Source organism: Dermacentor andersoni, chromosome 1 (genome assembly GCF_023375885.2).
Source record: "Dermacentor andersoni chromosome 1, qqDerAnde1_hic_scaffold, whole genome shotgun sequence".
NCBI classification, from domain to species: Eukaryota; Metazoa; Arthropoda; class Arachnida; order Ixodida; family Ixodidae; genus Dermacentor; species Dermacentor andersoni.
The window spans coordinates 95022523-95043668 of record NC_092814.1 but is presented as its reverse complement, the minus strand read 5'-3'; the positions used below and the strand labels follow the sequence as shown (position 1 = coordinate 95043668).

The 21146-nt window shown below is 42.7% G+C and overlaps 1 protein-coding gene across 1 annotated transcript; it reads left to right on the top strand.

Moving 5' to 3' along the window:
- Positions 1 to 1128: 1128 nt before the first annotated feature.
- LOC126545803 (peptidase M20 domain-containing protein 2-like) lies at positions 1129 to 21146 on the top strand. Its single transcript, XM_050193807.3, has 7 exons — positions 1129 to 1339; positions 1423 to 1857; positions 2018 to 2166; positions 2722 to 2871; positions 12950 to 13091; positions 15921 to 16163; positions 20676 to 21146. The coding sequence occupies exons 2-7, from the start codon at positions 1650 to 1652 to the stop codon at positions 20972 to 20974; spliced, it is 1191 nt and encodes a 396-aa protein (XP_050049764.1). The 5' UTR covers positions 1129 to 1339; positions 1423 to 1649; the 3' UTR covers positions 20975 to 21146.

Genomic DNA, 21146 nt, shown 5'->3' with positions numbered 1-21146 from the left:
ATCAGAATGGGCTGGGGTGCGTTTGGCAGGAATTCTCAGATCATGAAACAGCACTTTGCCATTATGCCTCAAGAGAAAAGTGCATAGCAGCTGTGTCTTACCAGTACGCACCTACGGGGCAGAAACCTGGAGGCTTACGAAAAGGGTTCTACTTAAATTGAGGACGACGCAACGAGCTATGGAAAGAAGAATGATGGGTGTAACGTTGAGGGATAAGAAAAGAGCAGATTGGGTGAGGGAACAAACGCGAGTTCATGACATCTAAGTTGAAATCAAGAAAAAGAAATGGGCATGGGCAGGACATGTAATGAGGAGGGAAGATAACCGGTGGTCATTAAAGGTTACGGACTGGATTCCAAGGGAAGGGAAGCGTAGCAGGGGGCGGCAGAAAGTTAGGTGGGCGGATGGGATTAAAAAGTTTGCAGGGACAACATGGCCACAATTAGTACATGACCGGGGTAGTTGGCGAAGTATGGGAGAGGCCTTTACCCTGCAGTGGGCGTAACCAGGCTGCTGCTGATGATGATGAAACACCTCCAGCTCTCCTAAATATCCAGTGTCGTCGTGACAAGAAAATGTGACTTGCGCTTGAGTGTAGCGACATCTTGTGCTTCAGCCAATATATTAGTACTTTACGTACTAATATATTGGACACTCTAAAAGATAGCAGTCTATGCCACCTAGAGCTCGACAGTGCACACACGACAATGATGAGCTAAATCCTGTCTTGCACCGACAAGGTGGAGTTTGCGCTGACCATGTGCAAATGCGTTAAAAGGGAGCGGCTGATGATGATGATGGCCTCCTTGAGGCCCTTGGGTTCAGCGAGAGCTGGGGAAGAGTAAACATGTCGGGGGGCGGGGCGGATGGGCACGTGCCTGCACCATACATTTTCCTATAAACTCTATGGTATGCACAATGCTAAAGTGGTAAAAACTATCACGTATGTCGCGAACGTCTAGTCCAAAGCCACGCCCCGTATACGTCCTGCAAGGTGACACCCTGTAGAAAATGCGGATCTTAAAGGCTATGCGTTTGCTGGTTAAATGAGGCGGAAGCAGCAAGTGGGAAATACGTAATAGACGTCGGTTTTTGGACGCCAACGAACTGGGTATTTTCGCTTCATCGAAAGACTGGTGGGACAGGTCTATGCTGTTCTTCGCGCGTTCATCAGCTGACCAATGGAGGGCCCGGAACCGAGCTACCGGACAACGCGGCAGGCATCTAGTAAAGGAGGCATTGAGCTGACTGACTGCGTTCGAAGCGAGTTATGGGCTACTGTCACCGTGGTCATTGTCACAGGATGCTTAACGAATAAAGCGTTTTTCTCTTTTTCCATGTTCGTTTTGTTGTAAAATTCCGTGCAGAGCGAACCAGCCAGAAGTGGAAGAGTCACGTCATTTGCAACAATTCTATTTCCAGTTGCAGGTTGTTCACATATCTATCCACGCACAAAACCGCGCAGACAACGGACAGCGGCACAGCAGGCACAGCTTGGCACAGGGTCTCTCAGCAGTGTCCTTAACTCCATGATTGCTGCATGAGTGTCGCCTTTGGTCGTCGACAACGCGGACTGTGCATACCTGAATGAGAGGTGGTTATATTGTGCCGTGTGCAAAGTGCCTATATCAATTTTCGAGAAACCAAACATGTCGGCTGTCATAGTTAGCACCGTTGATAAGTACCGCGAGAAACTAAACTTTATAAGCCAAACAATTTGGAAAAATCCAGAGTTATATTACCGTGAAGTGAAAGCCCACGATTATCTCACGCAAGCACTTGAAGACGAAGGCTTTCAGGTCCAGCGAAAATATCACTTGGACACTGCCTTTAGAGCTGAATATTCAGTGGGGTCAGGTCTGTATAATTATCTGTACTTCACATGTTGTTTAGTGGCTTTATTCTTTAAATTGTTTCTGTAGTGCGTCGCTACCCCTGGAGGCGAAGCACTGCTGCTCTTACGTACGTCCAAGCATAACCCTGTTTTGCCGTGTATGTATGTGTGTGTGCAATACAGGTGGTCCCGTGATTTGCATCATATGCGAATACGATGCGCTGCCTGTAGTTGGACATGCCTGCGGGCACAACTTAATAGCTGAAGCAGGGTTTGCCGCTGGAGTGGCCGTGAAGGAAGCGTTGCGGGCCGATCCGAAGCTGAAGGGCAAGGTACCACTCGCGCTGCAATGCGCGCCCACCCTTGGGTCGCCCTTTTATCATCTTGCTTTTCATGTGCATTACTAGTTCTCTGCTCTGTGCTGGACGACGTCGAGCCTATCTGTTGCGGTGCGCTTTGCTAGCTGCTTGCCTGAGATCTTGGGAAAATGACCTGCTGCATTTTTGGCGCGTGAATTGATCACGATAGCGAACCTGTAACGAGCGTTGGTGACGGGTCGCCTTTCACACTGCATATCTGCTCACCTTTTGTAATCTTTTGATCGTGTACATATCTAAAAGGAATCCACTTCACTGCCGATTTTTTGCATTTAAAACTCTATATGTAACTCACACGATATCGTTATATGGTCGTCAGATAATAGCATAGTGGCACTATATCCTTAAGGAATTAACAGTTGTCATTGCTAATACTTTTCACTGTTAAAGCATGTAGTTGCTTGGTGCCTGCTGTGTTTTAGTTGGTTGTGCTGTTTCTTCTGCTTCGATCCTTATGGAATATGTGAATTGCTTGAAACAAACTTTAACCTTATATTTCCAACTCTTCAGATTGTTGTCCTTGGAACACCAGCAGAGGAAAGTGGTGGTGGCAAAATTGACCTGATTAATGCAGGTGCATTCGCTGACATAGATGTGGCCATGATGGTTCATCCCAGCAGAAGCAATGAACTGGTTCCACTATTTATTGGTGTTGGCCATGTAAGTTCCTTATAACTGCACATAAGTATAAACACTTTGGGGCTGCTATGTATTGATGAGTGAAAGCAAACTTTTTTTACAGAAACTGCTAAGTTGTGAGCCATATTTATCTCTATAAGAATGGAGTTGCATATTTTTGCACTGTTAAATTGTGTCAAAACGATTTTCATATTATTGAGTAGGCAGTAAATTGAAGTTTATATTACTCGCAGTCGAGTCAATGTGACTAAGAGGTAAACAGGTAATAATTTAGTTTTCATTTCCGACATAAAACCAGACGGTAAAGTTCGCAGCTGACTTAGCAGTGAGAAACTCTGTTCACGATTGCTAGAAAACGTCATGTGTGCAATGCTATATTTTGTAGACGAACTACTTGGTCAAGATATGTTTTATGTGTTGAGTTCCGTGATTGACAGCCATAACTAAAATGACTGAAATAATTAGTCTAACATAAGACCCAAATATTTAATGGGGTCAAGCAATTCAAGCACACAGTTATCAAGGTGAAGACTTAAAGTGACATAGTTAATATACTTATGTGCCAAGTGAAACAGCATAAATGAGAAGAAAGGGGCTTAACCGAAGGGCCTGATTTTTATTAGTCATATCATAAAAAGCCAACAAACACTGACACCAAGGACAACATAGGGCAAATTACTTGTGCCTAATTCATGAAGTAAAGAAACTATAAATTAATGGAAGTGAAAGTGGATGAAAAAACAACTTGCTGCAGGTGGGGAACGATCCCACAACCTTTGCGTTTTGCGTGTGATGCTCTACCAATTGAGCTGCTGCAGCACCGTTTCTCCACCCATTTTCTTGGGTATTTGTTTCCTAGTAGAACCCTGGGAGTGTTAGCCAGCGCCATCACTCGCAGACCTAGGCGGTGGATGTGGAACATCCTCTCAGCAGCAGGCGTCACAAGAACGTGATCTTTTTGGGTGAAGGCAATTGGTCAATAAACCCACACGTGCTACCTGAAGGCATCAATGTTGCCAGATTCAAGACCCTCGTTATAGATTCGAGACCTTCGTGAGAGCCCTGGTCTACGAAAACAGAAGAACTCAGTTTTGAATGAACTGTACAGCTTGCTGCGCTCCGCATATCATCATCATCAGCCTATTTTACGTCCACTGCAGGACGAAGGCCTCTCCCTGTGATCGCCATGCAATTAACACTGTCCTGCGCCAACCAATTCCAACTAGCACCCGCGAATTTCCTCATTTCATCGCTCCATCTAGTCTTCTGCCGTCCTCGACTGCGTTTCCCTTTTCTTGGTACCCATTCTGCAACCCTAATGGTCCAACGGTTATCTAACCGGCCCATTACATGACCTGCCCAGCTCCATTTTTTTCTCTTGATGTCAATTAGGATATAGTCTATACCTGTTTGCTCTCTGATCCAAACCGCTCTCTTTCTGTCTCTTAAAGTTATGCCTAGCATTCTTCGTTCCATCACTCTTACCACGGTCCTTAACTTGTTCTCCAGTTTCTTTGTCAATCTCCAAGTCTCTGCCCCATATGTCAGCACTGGTAAAATGCATTAATTGTACACCTTCCTTTTCAATGATAATGGTATGCTTCCAGTCAGGAGCTGACAATGTCTGTCGTATGCTCTCCAACCCATTTTTATTCTTCTGTGAATGTCCTTCTCATGGTCAGGGTTCCCTGTGAAAAATTGACCTAGGTAAACGTACTCCTTCACAGACTCTAGAGGCTGACTGGTTATCCTGAACTCTTTTTCCCTTGTCCGGCTATTGATCATTATCTTTGTCTTCTGCGTATTAATCTTCAACCATGCTCTTATACTCTCTCTGTTAAGATCCTCAATCATTTGTTGTAACTTGTCTGCAGTATTGCTGAATAGAACAATGTTATTGGCAAACCGAAGGTTGCTCAGATATTTGCCGTCGATCCGTACTCCTAAGCCTTCCCAGTTTAATAGCTTGAATACTTCCAAGCACGGAGTGAACAGCATTGGAGTGATTGTGTCTCCTTGTCTGACCCCTTTCTTTACAGGTATCTTCCTGCGTTTCTTGTGTAGAATTAATGTAGCTGTGGAATCTCTGTAGATATTTTTCAAGGTATTTACGTAAGCGTTCTGTACTCCTTGATTACGTAATGCCTCTATGACTGCTGGTATCTCTACTGAATCAAATGGCTTTTCGTAATCTATGAAAGCCATATAGAGAGGCTGATTGTACTCTGCGGATTTCTCGATTGCCTGATTAATGACATGGATGTGATCCGCTATAGAATATCCCTTCCTGACACCAGCCTGTTCCCTTGGTTGGCTAAAATCCAGTGTTGCCCTTATTCTATTGCAAAATATCTTGGTGAATATTTTATATGCTGGGAGTAAGCTAATGGGTCTACACTTTTTCGATTCTTTAACATCTACTTTTTTTGTGGATTAGTATAATGTTTGCATTCTTACAGTTTTCTGGGACCCTTGCAGTCAATAGACACTTTGTATAGAGAGCCGCCAGTTTTTTCAAGCATTATGTCTCCTCCATCTTTGATTAAATCGACTGTTATTACATCTTCTTGTGCCACTCTTCCCCATTTCACGTCTTGCAAGGCCCTTCTGACCTCATCGCTAGTTATAGGAGGAGTTTCTGTATCCTGTTCATTACTGCTTCGAATGGAAGCATTCTGACTCCTCTGGGTACTGTACAGGTCAGTATAGAATTCTTCCGCTGCTGTTACTATACCTTCGAGATTGCTGATGATATTACCCTGCTTATCTTTCAGTGCATACATCTTGGTGATCTATGCCAAGTTTTCTTCTCACTGATTTCAAGCTGCATCCATTTTTTATGACTTCTTCAGTCTTTCTCACGTTATAATTTCGAATATCCCTTATTTTCGCCTTGTTGATCAGTTTTGACAGTTCCATGAATTCTATCTTATCTCTTTAGATGGACACTTTCATTCTTTGTCGTTTCTTTATTATGTCTTTTGTTACTTGGGATAGCTTGCCTACTGGTTGCCTTGGTGCCTTGCCTCCCACTTCATTTGCTGCCTCTGAAGCCAGCCTAGTTACGGTTTCATTCATTACCTCTATGTCATCTTCATCTTCATATATGTGTGCAACCAAGTGATTGCCTTGTGCTGCGTACCTGGCCACAAAGGTATAAAAGGCAACGTAGCTGCTGAGGAAAACGCTTTGTCAGTGAGTTTTAGCGACATAGATGCAAATATCCCCATCCCTTCCACACACCTAAAGTCTTTTCTACGCTGTAAACTAAGAAATCATTGGCAAGGAGAGTGGGATACCCAAGCATTGAATAAGCTACACATGATAAAAACCAAAGTATAAGGCAGAAAACAGCATGGTACAAGGATGTACTTGTTTGCCGATTAAGAATAGGACGCACTTACGGTACTCACTTATGACAGGGGGGGATCTTATGACTTGTAGTAAGTGCGGCAGTGTTCTCACAGTCCTCCATGTTATTCAATGCCCTGCAACATAAGCAGAAAGGGAAAAGTATTTCCCTTCTGGATATAGCGAAAATATAGCTCTTCACTCGGCATTTTTTCTTAGCAATGAACCGCTTTTTAACCTGAAATTAGTCTTACAGTTTTTAGCTGAAACAGACACTCCGAAAATAATTTGGCCAGGTAATTTTTAGCACACGATTAACAGCCCTTGTATACAAGGGCTTTCTTGAAGCTCTAGTGTCACTGCTCGTGGATGTGTGGAGACCTTCATGTTCCTTGTGAGCCTTCTTCCTCCAAGGACCGTGTTAGCTTGTTCCAATAACCGTGTTAGCTTCTTCCTTTAATGACCGTGTTATCGCCTGCGCCAGCTACTTCCTCTCTCTGCCTGAGCGCAATTACTCAATTACTGAACCTAAGTGTCTTGCACTCATTTGAGCGGTGACCAAGTTCCGACTCGACTTAAATGATCAACCATTTACAGTTACCACCGATCACCATGCCATTTGTTGACTGACTCCACTCAAGGATCCCACTGGTCACCTCTGTCTCTGGGCCCTATGCCTCCATAAATACAGATACACAAGTCATGGTTTACAATGGTTACAGTGGTTTCCAAGTCATGTTTACATCAGGACACTGACTGGCTGTCTTGTTATCCTGTCGATGCACCAGATGTTTTAGTGAAGGCTGCACCAATCGGTGTTCTCTCGCTCTCTGCCTTTAAAGACATTGGCACTGAATAATGGCACGATGAATCATTATGGCAGCTGATCCAGCGCCTGCTTTCTGATCCGTCCGACCCATCCCTTTGCATGTTTGTGCTCCAGAATGATGCCCTGTATTGCTGCAGCATGCACCCCGGTGGGCCCGAGCTGCTGTCATTCCGTTTCATCTTCAAAAGACTACTCCAGCAACTGTATGATGTTCCCACCGCTGGGCATCTTGGCGTCTCTCGGATGTATGACCGTATTTAGCAACGTTTTTTCTGGCCCAGTCTCAACCGCTGTGTCCACCGCGTGTGATTTGTATCAATGCCAGAAAAAACCAGCTATGCCTCCAGCTGGTCTGCTGCAGCCTCTGGACGTACCGACCGCCCTTTTTTTTTGCATTGCCGTTGATCTCCTCAGACCATTTCCAATATCTAATGTCAGAAATAAGTGGATTGCTGTCGCTATGGGCTGTGTAACCCGCTATGCCATTACAAGAGCCCTCAGCTGCGCTACAGACATAGACTAATTGCTTCAAGACATCTTACCCCACGGCGCACTTTGTCAACTTCTCACTGATTGCGGATGATACTTCGTTACCAAAGTCATTGACGACTTACTTTGATCATGTGCGACTAAACACAAGCTTGCTACAGCCTACCACCCTCTAACAGGCTGACCGAACGTCTGAACCGGACAATAACTGACATGCTGACCATGTATGTTTCCTCCAATCATCATGACTGGGACACTACTCTATAATTTCTCACGTTTGCTTATAATTCCTCGCGCCATGACACAAACTTCGCTTTCCGCCACACTTGACTCGCCAACAGAGTAAGCTCGTGACGCCATAGCCACAGTGGTCCAAGTACGCCATATTGCCCATCTTCGTCTTTCTGCTTCACATACACAACAGCCAGAAGTTTCGTTACGACCAACTCCATCACGATGTGTACTACGAACCAGGTCCCCTTGTTCTAGTTTGGTCTCCATCTCAGCGTGTTAGTCTTTCAGAAAAGCTCCTATCACGATACTCCGGCTCTCACTGCATCCTACCCGCTGTGGTTGCTCAGTGGCTATGGTGTTGAGCTGCTGAGCACGAGGTCGCAGGATCGAATCCCGGTCACGGCGGCTGCATTTCGATGGGGGCGAAATGCGAAAATACCCGTGTACTTAGATTTAGGTGCCTGTTAAGGAACCCCAGGTGGTCCCCCCACTACGGCGTGCCTCATAATCAGAAAGTGGTTTTGGCACGTAAAACCCCATAATTTAATTTTTTTCCCTCTGACGAGCATAAAGCAGGCAAGTTTGCAATTCATGTGGCGTGGCTTCTATCCATACATCATTATCATCAACCTATTTTAAGTCAACTGCAGGACGAAGGCCTCACCCTCCGACCTCCAATTATCCCTGTGCTGCGCCAAGCGATCCCAACTTGCACCTGCGAATTTAATTTCATCGCCCCGCCGTAAAACCCCATAATTTAATTCAATTTTTTTTTTCACTGCATCCTCCACCAGGTGATCCCTGTTACACATGAAGTGGCTCCACTCGATGCAGCCGTGCCTTCACCTTCCTCAGACACCACCCACGTCAGCCGCCTTAAACCATATCTTTCTGGAACAAGTGAGCCACACCAATAAGGTGCTTCTTCCGCCAGGTTAATGTGACAGTGTGTAGTGTTGGAACAAGAGGGCATCAAGGAAGATTTGTAACTAATGCTCTTTGGTGTGCATTGGCTAAAAAGCTATTTAAATAGACCGATGCCATTAACGCCATTATGCCCTAAGCCATTAAAAAGCGATTTAAGTATACGTACAGTTCATCATCATCATCAGCCTGGTTACGCCCACTGCAGGGCAAAGGCCTCTCCCATACTTCTCCAACTACCCCGGTCATGTACTAATTGTGGCCATGTTGTCCCTGCAAACTTCTTAATCTCATCCGCCCACCTAACTTTCTGCCGCCCTCTCCTACGCTTCCCTTCCCTTAGAATCCATTCCGTAACTCCTAATGACCATCGGTTATCTTCCCTCCTCATTACGTGTCCTGCCCATGCCCATTTCTTTTTCTTGATTTCAACTAAGATATCATTAACTCGCGTTTGTTCCCTCACCCAATCAGCTCTTTTCTTATCCCTTAACGTTACATCGATCATTCTTCTTTCCATAGCTCATTGCGTCGTCCTCAATTTAAGTAGAACCCTTTTCGTAAGCCTCCAGGTTTCTGCCCCGTACGTGAGTACTGGTAAGACACAGCTGTTATAAACTTTTCTCTTAAGGGATAATGGCAACCTGCTGTTCATGATCTGAGAATGCCTGCCAAACGCACCCCAGCCCATTCTAATTCTTCTGATTATTTCAGTCTCATGATCCGTATCCGCAGTCACTACCTGTCCTAAGTAGATGTATTCCCTTACCACTTCCAGTGCCTCACTACCTATCGTAAACTGCTGTTCTCTTCCGAGACTGTTAAACATTACTTTAGTTTTCTGCAAACTAATTTTTAGACCCACCCTTCGGCTTTGCCTCTCCAGGTCAGTGAGCATGCATTGCAGCTGGTCCCCTGAGTTACTAAGCAAGACAATATCATCAGCGAATCGCAAGTTACTAAGGTATTCTCCATTAACTCTTATCCCCAATTCTTCCCAATCCAGGTCTCTGAATACCTCCTGTAAACACGCTGTGAATAGCATTGGAGAGATCGTGTCTCCCTGCCTGACGCCTTTCTTTATTGGGATTTTGTTGCTTTCTTTATGGAGGACTATGGTGGCTGTGGAGCCGCTATAGATATCTTTCAGTATTTTTACATACGGCTCGTCTACACCCTGATTCCGCAATGCCTCCATGACTGCTGAGGTTTCGACTGAATCAAACGCTTTCTTGTAATCAATGAAAGCTATATATAAAGGTTGGTTATATTCCGCACATTATTCTATCACCTGATTGATAGTGTGAATATGGTCTATTGTTGAGTAGCCTTTACGGAATCCTGCCTGGTCCTTTGGTTGACGGAAGTCTAAGGTGTTCCTGTTTCTATTTGCAATTACCTTAGTAAATACTTTGTAGGCAACGGACAGTAAGCTGATCGGTCTATAATTTTTCAAGTCTTTGGCATCCCCTTTCTTATGGATTTGGATTATGTTAGCGTTTTTCCAAGATTCCGGTACGCTCGAAGTCATGAGGCATTGCATATACAGGGTGGCCAGTTTCTCTAGAACAATGTGCCCACCATCCTTTAACAAATCTGCTGTTACCTGATCCTCCCCAGCTGCCTTCCCCCTTTGCATAGCTCCCAAGGCTTTCTTTAATTCTTCCGGCGTTACCTGTGGGATTTCGAATTCCTCTAGACTATTCTCTCTTCCATTATCGTCGTGGGTGCCACTGGTAATGTATAAATCTCTATAGAACTCCTCAGCCACTTGAACTATGTCATCCATATTAGTAATGATATTGCCGGCTTTCTCTCTTAACGCACACATCTGATTCTGGCCTATTCCTAGTTTTTTCTTCACTGCTTTTAGGCTTCCTCCGTTCCGGAGAGCATGTTCAATTCTATCCATATTATACTTACTTATGTCAGCTGTCTTACGCTTGTTGATTAACTTCGAAAGTTCTGCCAGTTCTATTCTAGCTGTAGGGTTAGAGGCTTTCATACATTGGCGTTTCTTGATCAGATCTTTCGTTTCCTGCGATAGCTTACTGGTATCCTGTCTAACGGAGTTACCACCGACTTCTATTGCACACTCCTTAATGATGCCCACAAGATTGTTGTTCATTGCTTCAACACTAAGGTCCTTTTCCTGAGTTAAAGCCGAATACCTGTTCTGTACCTTGATCTGGAATTCCTCTATTTTCTCTCTTACCGCTAACTCATTGATCGGCTTCTTATGTACCAGTTTCTTCAGTTCCCTCCTCAGGTCTAGGCTAATTCGAGTTCTTACCATCCTATGGTCACTGCAGCGCACCTTGCTGAGCACGTCCACATCTTGTATGATGCTAGGGTTAGCGCAGAGTATGAAGTCTATTTCATTTCTAGTCTCGCCGTTCGAGCTCCTCCACGTCCACTTTCGGCTGTCCCGCTTACGGAAGAAGGTATTCATTATCCGCATATTATTCTGTTCCGCAAACTCTACTAATAACTCTCCCCTGCTATTCCTAGTGCCTATGCCATATTCCCCCACTGCCTTGTCTCCAGCCTGCTTCTTGCCTACCTTGGCATTGAAGTCACCCATCAGTATAGTGTATTTTGTTTTGACTTTACCCATAGTTATTCCCATGTAAATATTATCACATTTTGTAGCCTTGCAGAAAGTCCACATTGTGTAAAGTTTCAATTGTTTGTTCCAAAGCTGCTCAGTGGCCATTATATTCCTGAAAATGCAATTTTTCATAACAGGTAGCCATATACTAAGTAGACTGGATGAGTGCATATAGAATATACGCTTGTCCAGTCTACTTGTTTCTTTCTGTGTGTGTATATTAAGTTCGCACTGCAAACATGAATGCAAGTGCCAATATACTACCTTGAAGCAGTGCTGCCAACTTTTTTTTCGTGTGTGTCGCTAAACTGAGTAAAAGAATTCGCTTAATTTTGCTCCAAGGTCACTAAAATTTTTGCTAGAACTGTCAAGTGAATATAGGTGTTTTCAGAACACTGAAATATAGTGTAACATGGTGTAATGCATATACCGAAACGTTTCGTTTCACCTAGTACCCTTGCAGGTGAGGAATAAACAGTGAATTTACCAGCAGGTTGTAGATTACATTTATTGTACTAATATGTTTAAAGAAACAATGCAGCATGAAAGTTTTGAAATCCTGCGCACCTTCAGAATTTAAATATACTAATCCAGCATGTCAACTGATTTTCCTAGCACAATGATATAAACTTGGGCCACATTATGCCTGCAAATTTTCTTGTTTTTGACACTTTAGGAGAGCTAAATTATGCAACACGATTTTAGTCATTGTTTACACAGGAACGATAATTACATGGCCGTTATACAGATCAAATACTACATTACCAGCCCTTGATTCACCCAAAAACTTTGACAATTACGGATTTGTCCATTAGCCATTAAAAATGGAGGTGCTGCATTCAGATTTGTTTGAACATGCCAGTCCAGCCACTCTTATACGTACGCATTTATACAGTTGAACTGACCTATTAGTATTCACCTGCTGCGTTCTAAACTTCACTATAAATTTTATTGCAATAAAATATAGTAATTTATTTACTACTACACTTGCAAGTGCACACTAATTGAACAGAGTTAGTGAAACTACAGCACCCGCAGCATTAAGACCCATTCTAGTAGATTTTATGAATAAAAAAAACTACTTTGTGAGCACAATGTGAAGCCTACTTTCCACGGCACAATTAACCACAGCGTATAGCCTCCGTGTGTGCAGACCAGCATTGCTTCATCATGATCACAGAGCCCATGTGCCTTACGGGCAATTTCGGCCACCTTTTTTAGCTTTTGAATAATAAAGTGAGTTCTGAAAATCATTTTCTAAACAACTTTCTTGACTTCAAAGTCACGAAAATATCAACAATTGTTCTGTCACGGTGCTAAAAAAATCACTAAATTAAAAATCCAGAAGGTCGCTAAACAGACCAAAATGTCACTAAGTCAAGTAACAAAATTGCTAAAACGACAAAAGTTGTCAGCTGTGGACTTTGCTGTCAAAACTATTGCTGTTTACATTGTCATGAACTAACATAATGCAAATCATGGTAGACTACCAGTACATTCACAAGTAAAGCAACAAAATTCTTATCCTACTGTGGTGGCTTACCTGCGATTCTTATTATTATGTTTTCTTCACAGACCCATGGTAGCATACCATGGAAAGGGTTCATTTACCATCAGGCACTTTTAAGAAAAGGTTAGCATGACATTTTTTTTCTTTGCAGATCAGTGTAACATACCATGGAAAAGCTGCGCACTCATCAGGTGCCCCTTGGGATGGGATTAATGCTGTGGATGCAGCAGTCATGTGTTACAATGGTCTGTCGTATCTTAGACAGCATATCAAGCCAAACTGTCGTGTAGGAGGTATGCATTTATATTTTCATTTCAATTCATTTGTTTTACCTTAAGGGCTCGAAGGCATTATAAGGGGGGCTTGTTCATGGGTTAAAATCACCTGTTTGAACAAATAAATACAGAAAAGATGTGCATACTTTGTAGATTTCAGATTTTTTTTACTCAATAAGTACACTAAAAAATAGCGAATTATTATTTTCTTTGAAGTTTCATATATGAATTCTACGACATTGAGAAATTACTGCTATACATCCATCCAAAACACCATTGATTGCAGTATACATTGTGTGTGTGTGTGTGTGTGTGTGTGTGTGTGTGTGTGTGTGTGTGTGTGTAATATATATATATATATATAATGTATATATATATACATACGTGTATGTATGTATTGCATTATGCTTTCTGACTACTATGTCTTGAATTATAATGTTAAAACGTAAAGGCATTGAAAATGAGCACATTCCTAGTGTAATGAAGGAGTTAAGGCAGTACAATAGTATCAGGCAGTAGGACAGTTATAATTGTTGATTGATGGCAGTGTTCTTGTTAACGGGACTTCTCACTAGGCCCCATTTTGTTTGGTACGGCCAAAAAAAAAAAGAAATGTGGGCAGAGTGCTAGTATGACTGAAATTATCAAGTGAACCACATTCCTACCAAACGATAGCAAGTATTCGCTGTACCAATGGGTCTTGGAACATAACAGATATGGCAGGGTGGCAAGTAAGCACCTACTAGACGCCAAGCAGATGAGTGCAAATGAACAGAAGAGCGTTTGCCCTTGCTGTTGGCTAAGGAGGCTACACAGAAGTACTGAGAAAGGGTATAGATAATGCCACACCCTACTACTGCATTAATGTGAACACGTCTTATGTTATACAGCACCAGTACATTTGTTGCATCAACAGACTTACTGATTCGGGGAGTATGGATCAAGAGGATGGCAAGCAGATGCCTAGCAGACAATGCAGTGCGGATTAACACACTTTGTGGGGCCTTTCCAATTGGCTAAGAGGAGGAGAAAAAAGGGGAAAACAGGGAGCTTAGCCACTGTAAGCACCGCCTGATATTGGCTAAGTCCTGCTGCTTCCACAGTGCTGCATGGATCTTCTACTGAGATGGAGTAAAGCTGTGGTGCACTGGTTGATGGTACGTTTCACACCTTATCAGCTCTTGTCTGGTGGGATTAGGCGTAAGGCAGAGTGGGAGAATAAAACAGATTGTATGTTGAGGAACACTCGGAAAGACATGGGAATGGTGCTTTCATGTAAATGCATTTCCAAATCACTGAATTGATAAATCTATCAATTAATCAACAATCAATCAATTAAGCCAACACTGTCTAAGGAGATATCACAAAAGTACATAATCGTGCTATAGAGTAAGGCTGTGTATTGTCTTTCTCTGGAAATCTTGAATGCAATCAACATTTTTTGTTAAATGTGAAACATATATTGGTTTAAAGAGTGGTGTCAAAATGCTTTCAAGTTTGCATATTAGATTGCACAGCATCTTGCAGCTATGATGTTGTGTAGTATGATTATAGAGTACAACATTGTGGTAATGCATTGGCTAGTAAAGCTCAACTTGCACATTTCTATTGCATATGTGAAGCTGTTTGGGCAACTCTAGTAGTCGTTTCTTCTAGATGGAACTCTAGACGTGGATAGGTTTTCTTGATAGAACTTTAGCCCAGCTTTCTGTTCCCTCTGGACAAAATGAGTGAAGGGGGATGTAGAAAACGGGCAATTGGAAATACTTGGTAGGGGCCTCTATTTTCCAATGGACGCTTAAAGAGAGGCTAACGTGAATATCAGTTTTGCATGTATGCTGTAGACTATGTTGTATGCCCTATTCTGATGGGTTAATTAATGTATTTCTAAAATTTGGGAGTAGAAATGGCTGTCAACTTCATCAGCACAGGCATGAACTGCTATGAGCCACAAGTCAGTAACATGTGTGTAGTTGGTTGATACTACTGTCATATGCCAAAATTCAGTAAAACCCTCTTACATTCCATGTTTATAGCAAGCCTACTTACGTCAAATTTGTACCCGGGAGGCTTCAAAACAAATGCAAGAATGAACAAGTCCCTACACCAGTCCTCTCAAGTAGCACACTGATCAAATGCTTCTTGTGAAACACTGCCTGGGCTCCTTTTAGTATGGCTTCTTGCGATTTACAATCCAGACCTTAAGTGGTCCCCCAACTCCATCCCAGGAGGTGATTTTGAAACCATGTGATGATCCCAGCATGAAGGGATGGACATGGGATACATCTGTACGTGCTAGAATCAATTGGTTCTTGAGCTGGTGTATTCCTTGGTTTGCAAAAATGACACTCTACCTCCACTGCCAGCCTTTTATGTGCACTCAGAAGTGAGAGTTCAAGAGCCATGTGTTGAGTACTTTTTATGCATGCGCCTTCTCACCCACATACATGTAGGGCAACATTAGCTAGTTACACTTAACTAATGAAGCTAAGCCCTGAGCCAGGATAGTCGTCAACTGTCAACAATATCACCAGCACCTCATTTGTGATTGGCTTGTGTTGTCATGCCACCAAGAGTGTAGAAAGCACTAATGGGCTTCTTGCAAATAGTGTTTTTTCAGGAATGTGTGCTTAATTAAATGAGCATAAACCGCTCAAAACATAATGTGAGGAGTCTGGATTCAGTTTTTTTGGAAGGGAATAAGTGAAGTATAATATCTGCGGAACTGTCACTTTAATTAGACTGAGAGTGACGATCGTTATTTCCTGAAATTTATCCATTTCAAGTTCACTAGAATAGTGCGGTAATTTCAAAATTATTTATATGAATTTTTACTTTTGTATGCAGCTATATTTACTGATGGAGGTGCAGCAGTTAACATTATCCCAGAACGTTCTGCCATGGACATCTTATACCGTGCTCCCACTGTGAGCATGATGGCTGAATTGCGCAAGAAGGTCATGTCTTGTATCTCTGCTGGTGCTGAAGCCACAGGTTGTACCATGGAAGTGACACGGTCCTTTAGCTTCAAGCCAGTTGTTACCAACTCTGTGCTCGCACGACTTTACAAGAAGCATGCCGAAACACTTGGTATGTTCTGAAAATGTGCTTCAGAATCACTTCTTTTTCTTTGTTACAACCCATACCTACATGTATGCAGAGGCAGAGTTTTGAGGCTGCATCGAAGCAAGGTTAGGCATATTATGGGTATCAGCTGTTTAACAGTCGTTGCAAGGGCCACATGTGTATCTCTGTCTGAATGTCTGTTTTGTGCATGAAAATTGTTGTGTGCCAAAAATTTTGCCTTCACCTATCATTTTGACTTTGTGGCGTTCAGCTGTGCTCATACCATTTAGTAAAAACTTTCATCTGTTTGGCAAATAAGTAGGAGTGTTTGAATAGTCAGATTTCGTAAGTGAATATGAATATTTGAGAAAAATAACCTTCGTATGTCGAAGATAGAATAATTGAATATTGTGTGGAGTTTAGTTTGGTACAATAATGAGGCCTATTTACATTGTTTGATACATGGATGTGACGCCATTCGCAACTGTACATCCAGTCAACTAAGTAGCTTGAAAAGTGACGGTAATGAAACAAGGGAACAACATGTCACCAGATGCACATGGAATGTTGTGTTTATTGAAGGAGAGAAGTGTGATACTATAGCACTGCACATTGTTTTAAAGAAGGGCTGCACAACATACAGGCCACAGGCCTGTGAGTGCATTATTATCAGCCTGCGGATGGAAGTCGCACTACTGTGGTATGCTGGTTGCTGCTATCAGTGCATCACCATATGTTGAGAAAAACAACAATATTGGTGCCAAACACGGTGCCCAACATTAACTGTAGACGGTGCCAAGCGCATTAAAATTAAAAAGATGCTGGAGCATGGGTTCTTTTGTTGGGAATAAGAAAGGTGTGCGACCTCCAAAACTGTTGGTTATCTGCAGAAAGAGTGCAACACTATCAATGAGTTGAACACGCACTTTCCCAGTATGTTTCGACTGAATGATCATAGGCAGCAGTAGCTATAAATTAGTGCTCTTGCCTTTGTCCGCCTGACTTTTCAATGTTCACAAATGTTTTCTTACACGGTAATGCACCGTGAGCAAGTGTTAGTCAAGGTTATTTATAGATCTAGTAGCATTTGGACCCATGGTGTCGGTCGAGCTTTTGTATACTGTTTATATGAGGATACAAACAGCATGCCACACTTACACATTTAAAGAAGCACGGAATAAAGTGACCAGCGCTTCGTGGGTTGACTTCTTTATACGCTGGTAGCATGACTTGCAATATCGGTAGTTTTGCCACTGTACTTCCCTCATGATTGCTACAATTAACCCATGGCCCTCGGTCACCAGCAGCTGCAGAGCACCTGACCAAGGCGGCGGTTAGACCTGTAACGCAGCAGAGGGTGCTAAGAATCTCTGGACCGGACAGGCCTCCAAGGGAACTTACCCTGGCAACCTTTAACACCCGAACTCTGTTGAGTGAAGCTAGTTTAACAGGACTCTTTGAGGAACTATCAGACATTTTTTGGGATATCATCGGCCTTAGTGAGATTAGAACTGGTGAGGCTTATACAGTGCCGACTAACAGCCATGTCCTCTGCTATAGAGGTCTCCCAGATAAAAAGCAATGCGGGGTAGGATTAATAATCCATAAGGACATAGCGGACAACATTGATGGATTCTACGCATTAATGAGAGGGTAGCAGTAGTCGTAATCAAACTTAATAAGAGGTATAGATTAAAGGTAGTACAAGCCTACACTTCAACATCCAGTCACGATGATGATGAAGTAGATCAGTTTTATGAAGATGTTGAATTAGCGATGAGCAAAGTGCAAACTCAGTATACTGTAGTAACGGGCGACTTCAATGCAAAAGGGGGGAAAAAGCAGGCTGATGAACAAGCAATTGGCAACTACGGTGTCGATTCTAGGAACGCTAGAGGAGATATGCTGGTAGAATTCACAGAAAGGAATAAGCTTCGAATAATGAACACCTTTTTTAGGAAGCATAGCAACTGAAAGTGGACCTGGAAAAGCCCTAATGATTAAACAAGAAATGAAATTGACTTCATACTTTCTGCTGATCCCAGCATAGTGCAGGATGTAGAAGTGATGGGTAGGGCAAACTGCAGTCATTATAAGTTAGCGAGGGCTAGGATTCACCTCAATTTGAAGAGATAAAGATAAAGATTGGTCAAGAAGAAACAGGTCAACCCAGATGCAGTAAGAGTAAAAGCAGACCAGTTCAGGTTGGCACTTGCAAACAAATATGCAGCCTTAGAACAGAGAGATGAAGATGACATAGAGGTAATGAATGAAACCGTAACTAGGCTGGCTTCAGAGGCAGCAATTGAAGTGGGAGACAAAGCACCGAGGCAACCAGTAGGCAAGCTCTCCCAAGTAACAAAGGGCCTAATGAAATGACAAAGAATGAAAGCGTCCAACTCAAGAGATAAGTTAAGAGACAGAAAAAGATTGGTTTGGATCAGAGAGCAAACGGTATAGCCGATATTCTAATTGACATTAAGAGAAAAAAGTAGAGCTGGGCAGGTCATGTAATGCACAGGTTAGATAACCGGTGCACCATTAGGGTTACAGAATGGGTGCCAAGAGAAGAGAAGCGCAGTCAAGGATGGCAGAAGACTAGGTGGGGCGACGAAATTCGGAAATTCACGGGCAGTTGACACAGGACAGGGGTAATTGGAGATAAGCAGGGAAAGGCCTTCATCCAGCAGTGGACATAAAATAGGCTGCAGATTATGGTGATGTATCTCCTACTTGTCTCTTTTAACAGCAAATGCCAGAATTTTTTTTCTGTCCGTATAATAGTAAAAAAAAAACTGCGAAGGAAACTGCATCTTTTTCAATAATTTTCATCATCAGATAATGTTTTTGAATCTATAGATAGATGTTCATTTACATGAAGACTATGCAACACCAAATTTTCATTATGTCGAGCACCTTTTGGTAGAGTGAGTGAGAAAACTTTATTTCAAATCAGAATGATTCGCGTCCGGTGAGTAAGTGGGCTGGGGCACCCACTGAGGTTACGGTCAAGAGTTCTTGCCTCTCGGTGGCTTCCTTGGCCCGCTAGACTGCGCAGAGTTGGTCTTCCAGATTCAACCTGAGCAGCGCAGCCTGCCATCGCGCGTGGAGGCTGTCGATGGAGGCTTCTCTCTCATTGTCCTGTATTAAGCCCTGGCATTTCCATAGCATGTGTTCTAGCGTGGCTCTGGTGCCACAGTATTTCAAGTCATTTGAGGATGAGAGAAAGAGCGTCCACCTATTTTGCGACCATTTAGTATCAGTGAAGCCGAAACGCTGCAGTTGGATGAGCTTTAGTTGCAGTGTTCGATGGAGCTAAATGCTACGCTGTAGAAGCACCCCCTCTGTTGGCCTTGCAAGAACCTTATAGCAACAAACGCAGAAACACAGCTAACATTGTCTTGAAACTGGCATCTCTTTTCGGGAGCACCTATATGATATACATCTGTGATCTGACATTCTCTTTGATAATTTTGAACAAGAGCTGCCTTCAGTCTTAAGCGACCAATGTGACATTACAAGGTATGCCGAGAACAGCAATGAGTGCAAATATACCAGACAGTTTTCTGTAAGAAATGAGTGCAGCATTTCTCACCAAATTGTGGCATGTGTGTCTCCCAGAGAAGCTGGTTTTGGCCCTTGCTGGTTTGAGTTGTGCAGCCTTGTTTTAAAGGGATGCAAATATGGTGATACTAGTTAAATAATAAATTGCTTTGGCTATATCAAGACAACAAATTTGTATACAGGTTGCCTAAAAGCGAAGCATTCTTAGTGAATGATTGGAAGTTATCGCGCTGAAGTTATCTGCCTCGTGTGCTTGCTCGAGAACTGGTGCCTCTGCACAAAAATCACAGCTCCCTTACAACAGAATCAGTCAGAACACTCCTTTGCATCTATCTCTGTCCCTCGAGACTCCAGTAAGTGTTGTTAGCCCTTATACTTGAAAATAAATTAATGTTCAATAAATTTCAAATTGTAAATTTTCTAATCAAATGTGAATAATATAGCAAAGGACTATTCGATTCATACTCAAAATTTTGAAGATTCACGGATCCCTACAAATAAACCTTCAGTTATCAACTGTGTATTGCTGTTATTCACTGTTGCCAGCAATTTGTAAGTGACAAACAGATAGTGTAAGGACAGTAGAAAAATGTGGTGCGTTTTGTCTCATTCACTTGTATTGGTGGCCTTAAAAGGCTGTAAAAGTGGTGGCCCTAAAAGTGTACGGAGCACTTGAGTGAACAAACATTTCTTCATGGCAAAAGCATGCAGCTTGTACACACAAGCACAGATAGTATTTTCAAATTCCTGAATGCATGCTCTGGCTGAGAATATTATTTTCCACAGCCCCCATGCTCTGTGAGCTTTTGCAGTAAACTGTACATACCTACAGCACATACGTAATTGCTGCAATAGTTTTGCTCTATGGAAATGTTGTTACTGTACGAGGAAGTAGCTTTTCTGAACAGCAGTATAAAGTTATCGCATGTACATTTATCCCAAGTAATGTGTTTTCCTCCGTTCTTTTGGCAGGTGTTAAATTTGATGATGGCAACAGTGAGGCCAACCTTTTTGTGGCTTCATCTGACATGGGCGATGTGTGCCACACAGTGCCCAGCATTCACCCTATTTACCGAATTGACTCAGCAGGACCAAACCACACAAAGGAGTTCACAGATGCTGCAGGCCATCCATCTGCTCAGCCACCAACACTAGTTGCTGCTAAAGCCATGGCTTTAGCATGCCTTGACATTTTGCTCAACCCGGATGTGCTCATACCTGAAGCTAAGGCAGCATTTGCTGCTGACATGGAACGATCAAATCGCAGCTGATAACCATCCTTGAAATCTCTATACCATAAGAGTGGTTGATATTGCCTGCGATAAAAAATGCACTTATATATGTAAAATGTTGGTTGGCAAAGGTGTTCACTGGTACTAGCAACAGTTATTGAAGGCTCATTATGTAGCGTAGTGGTTAAATAAAGTTATGGGTTGTTTGTTA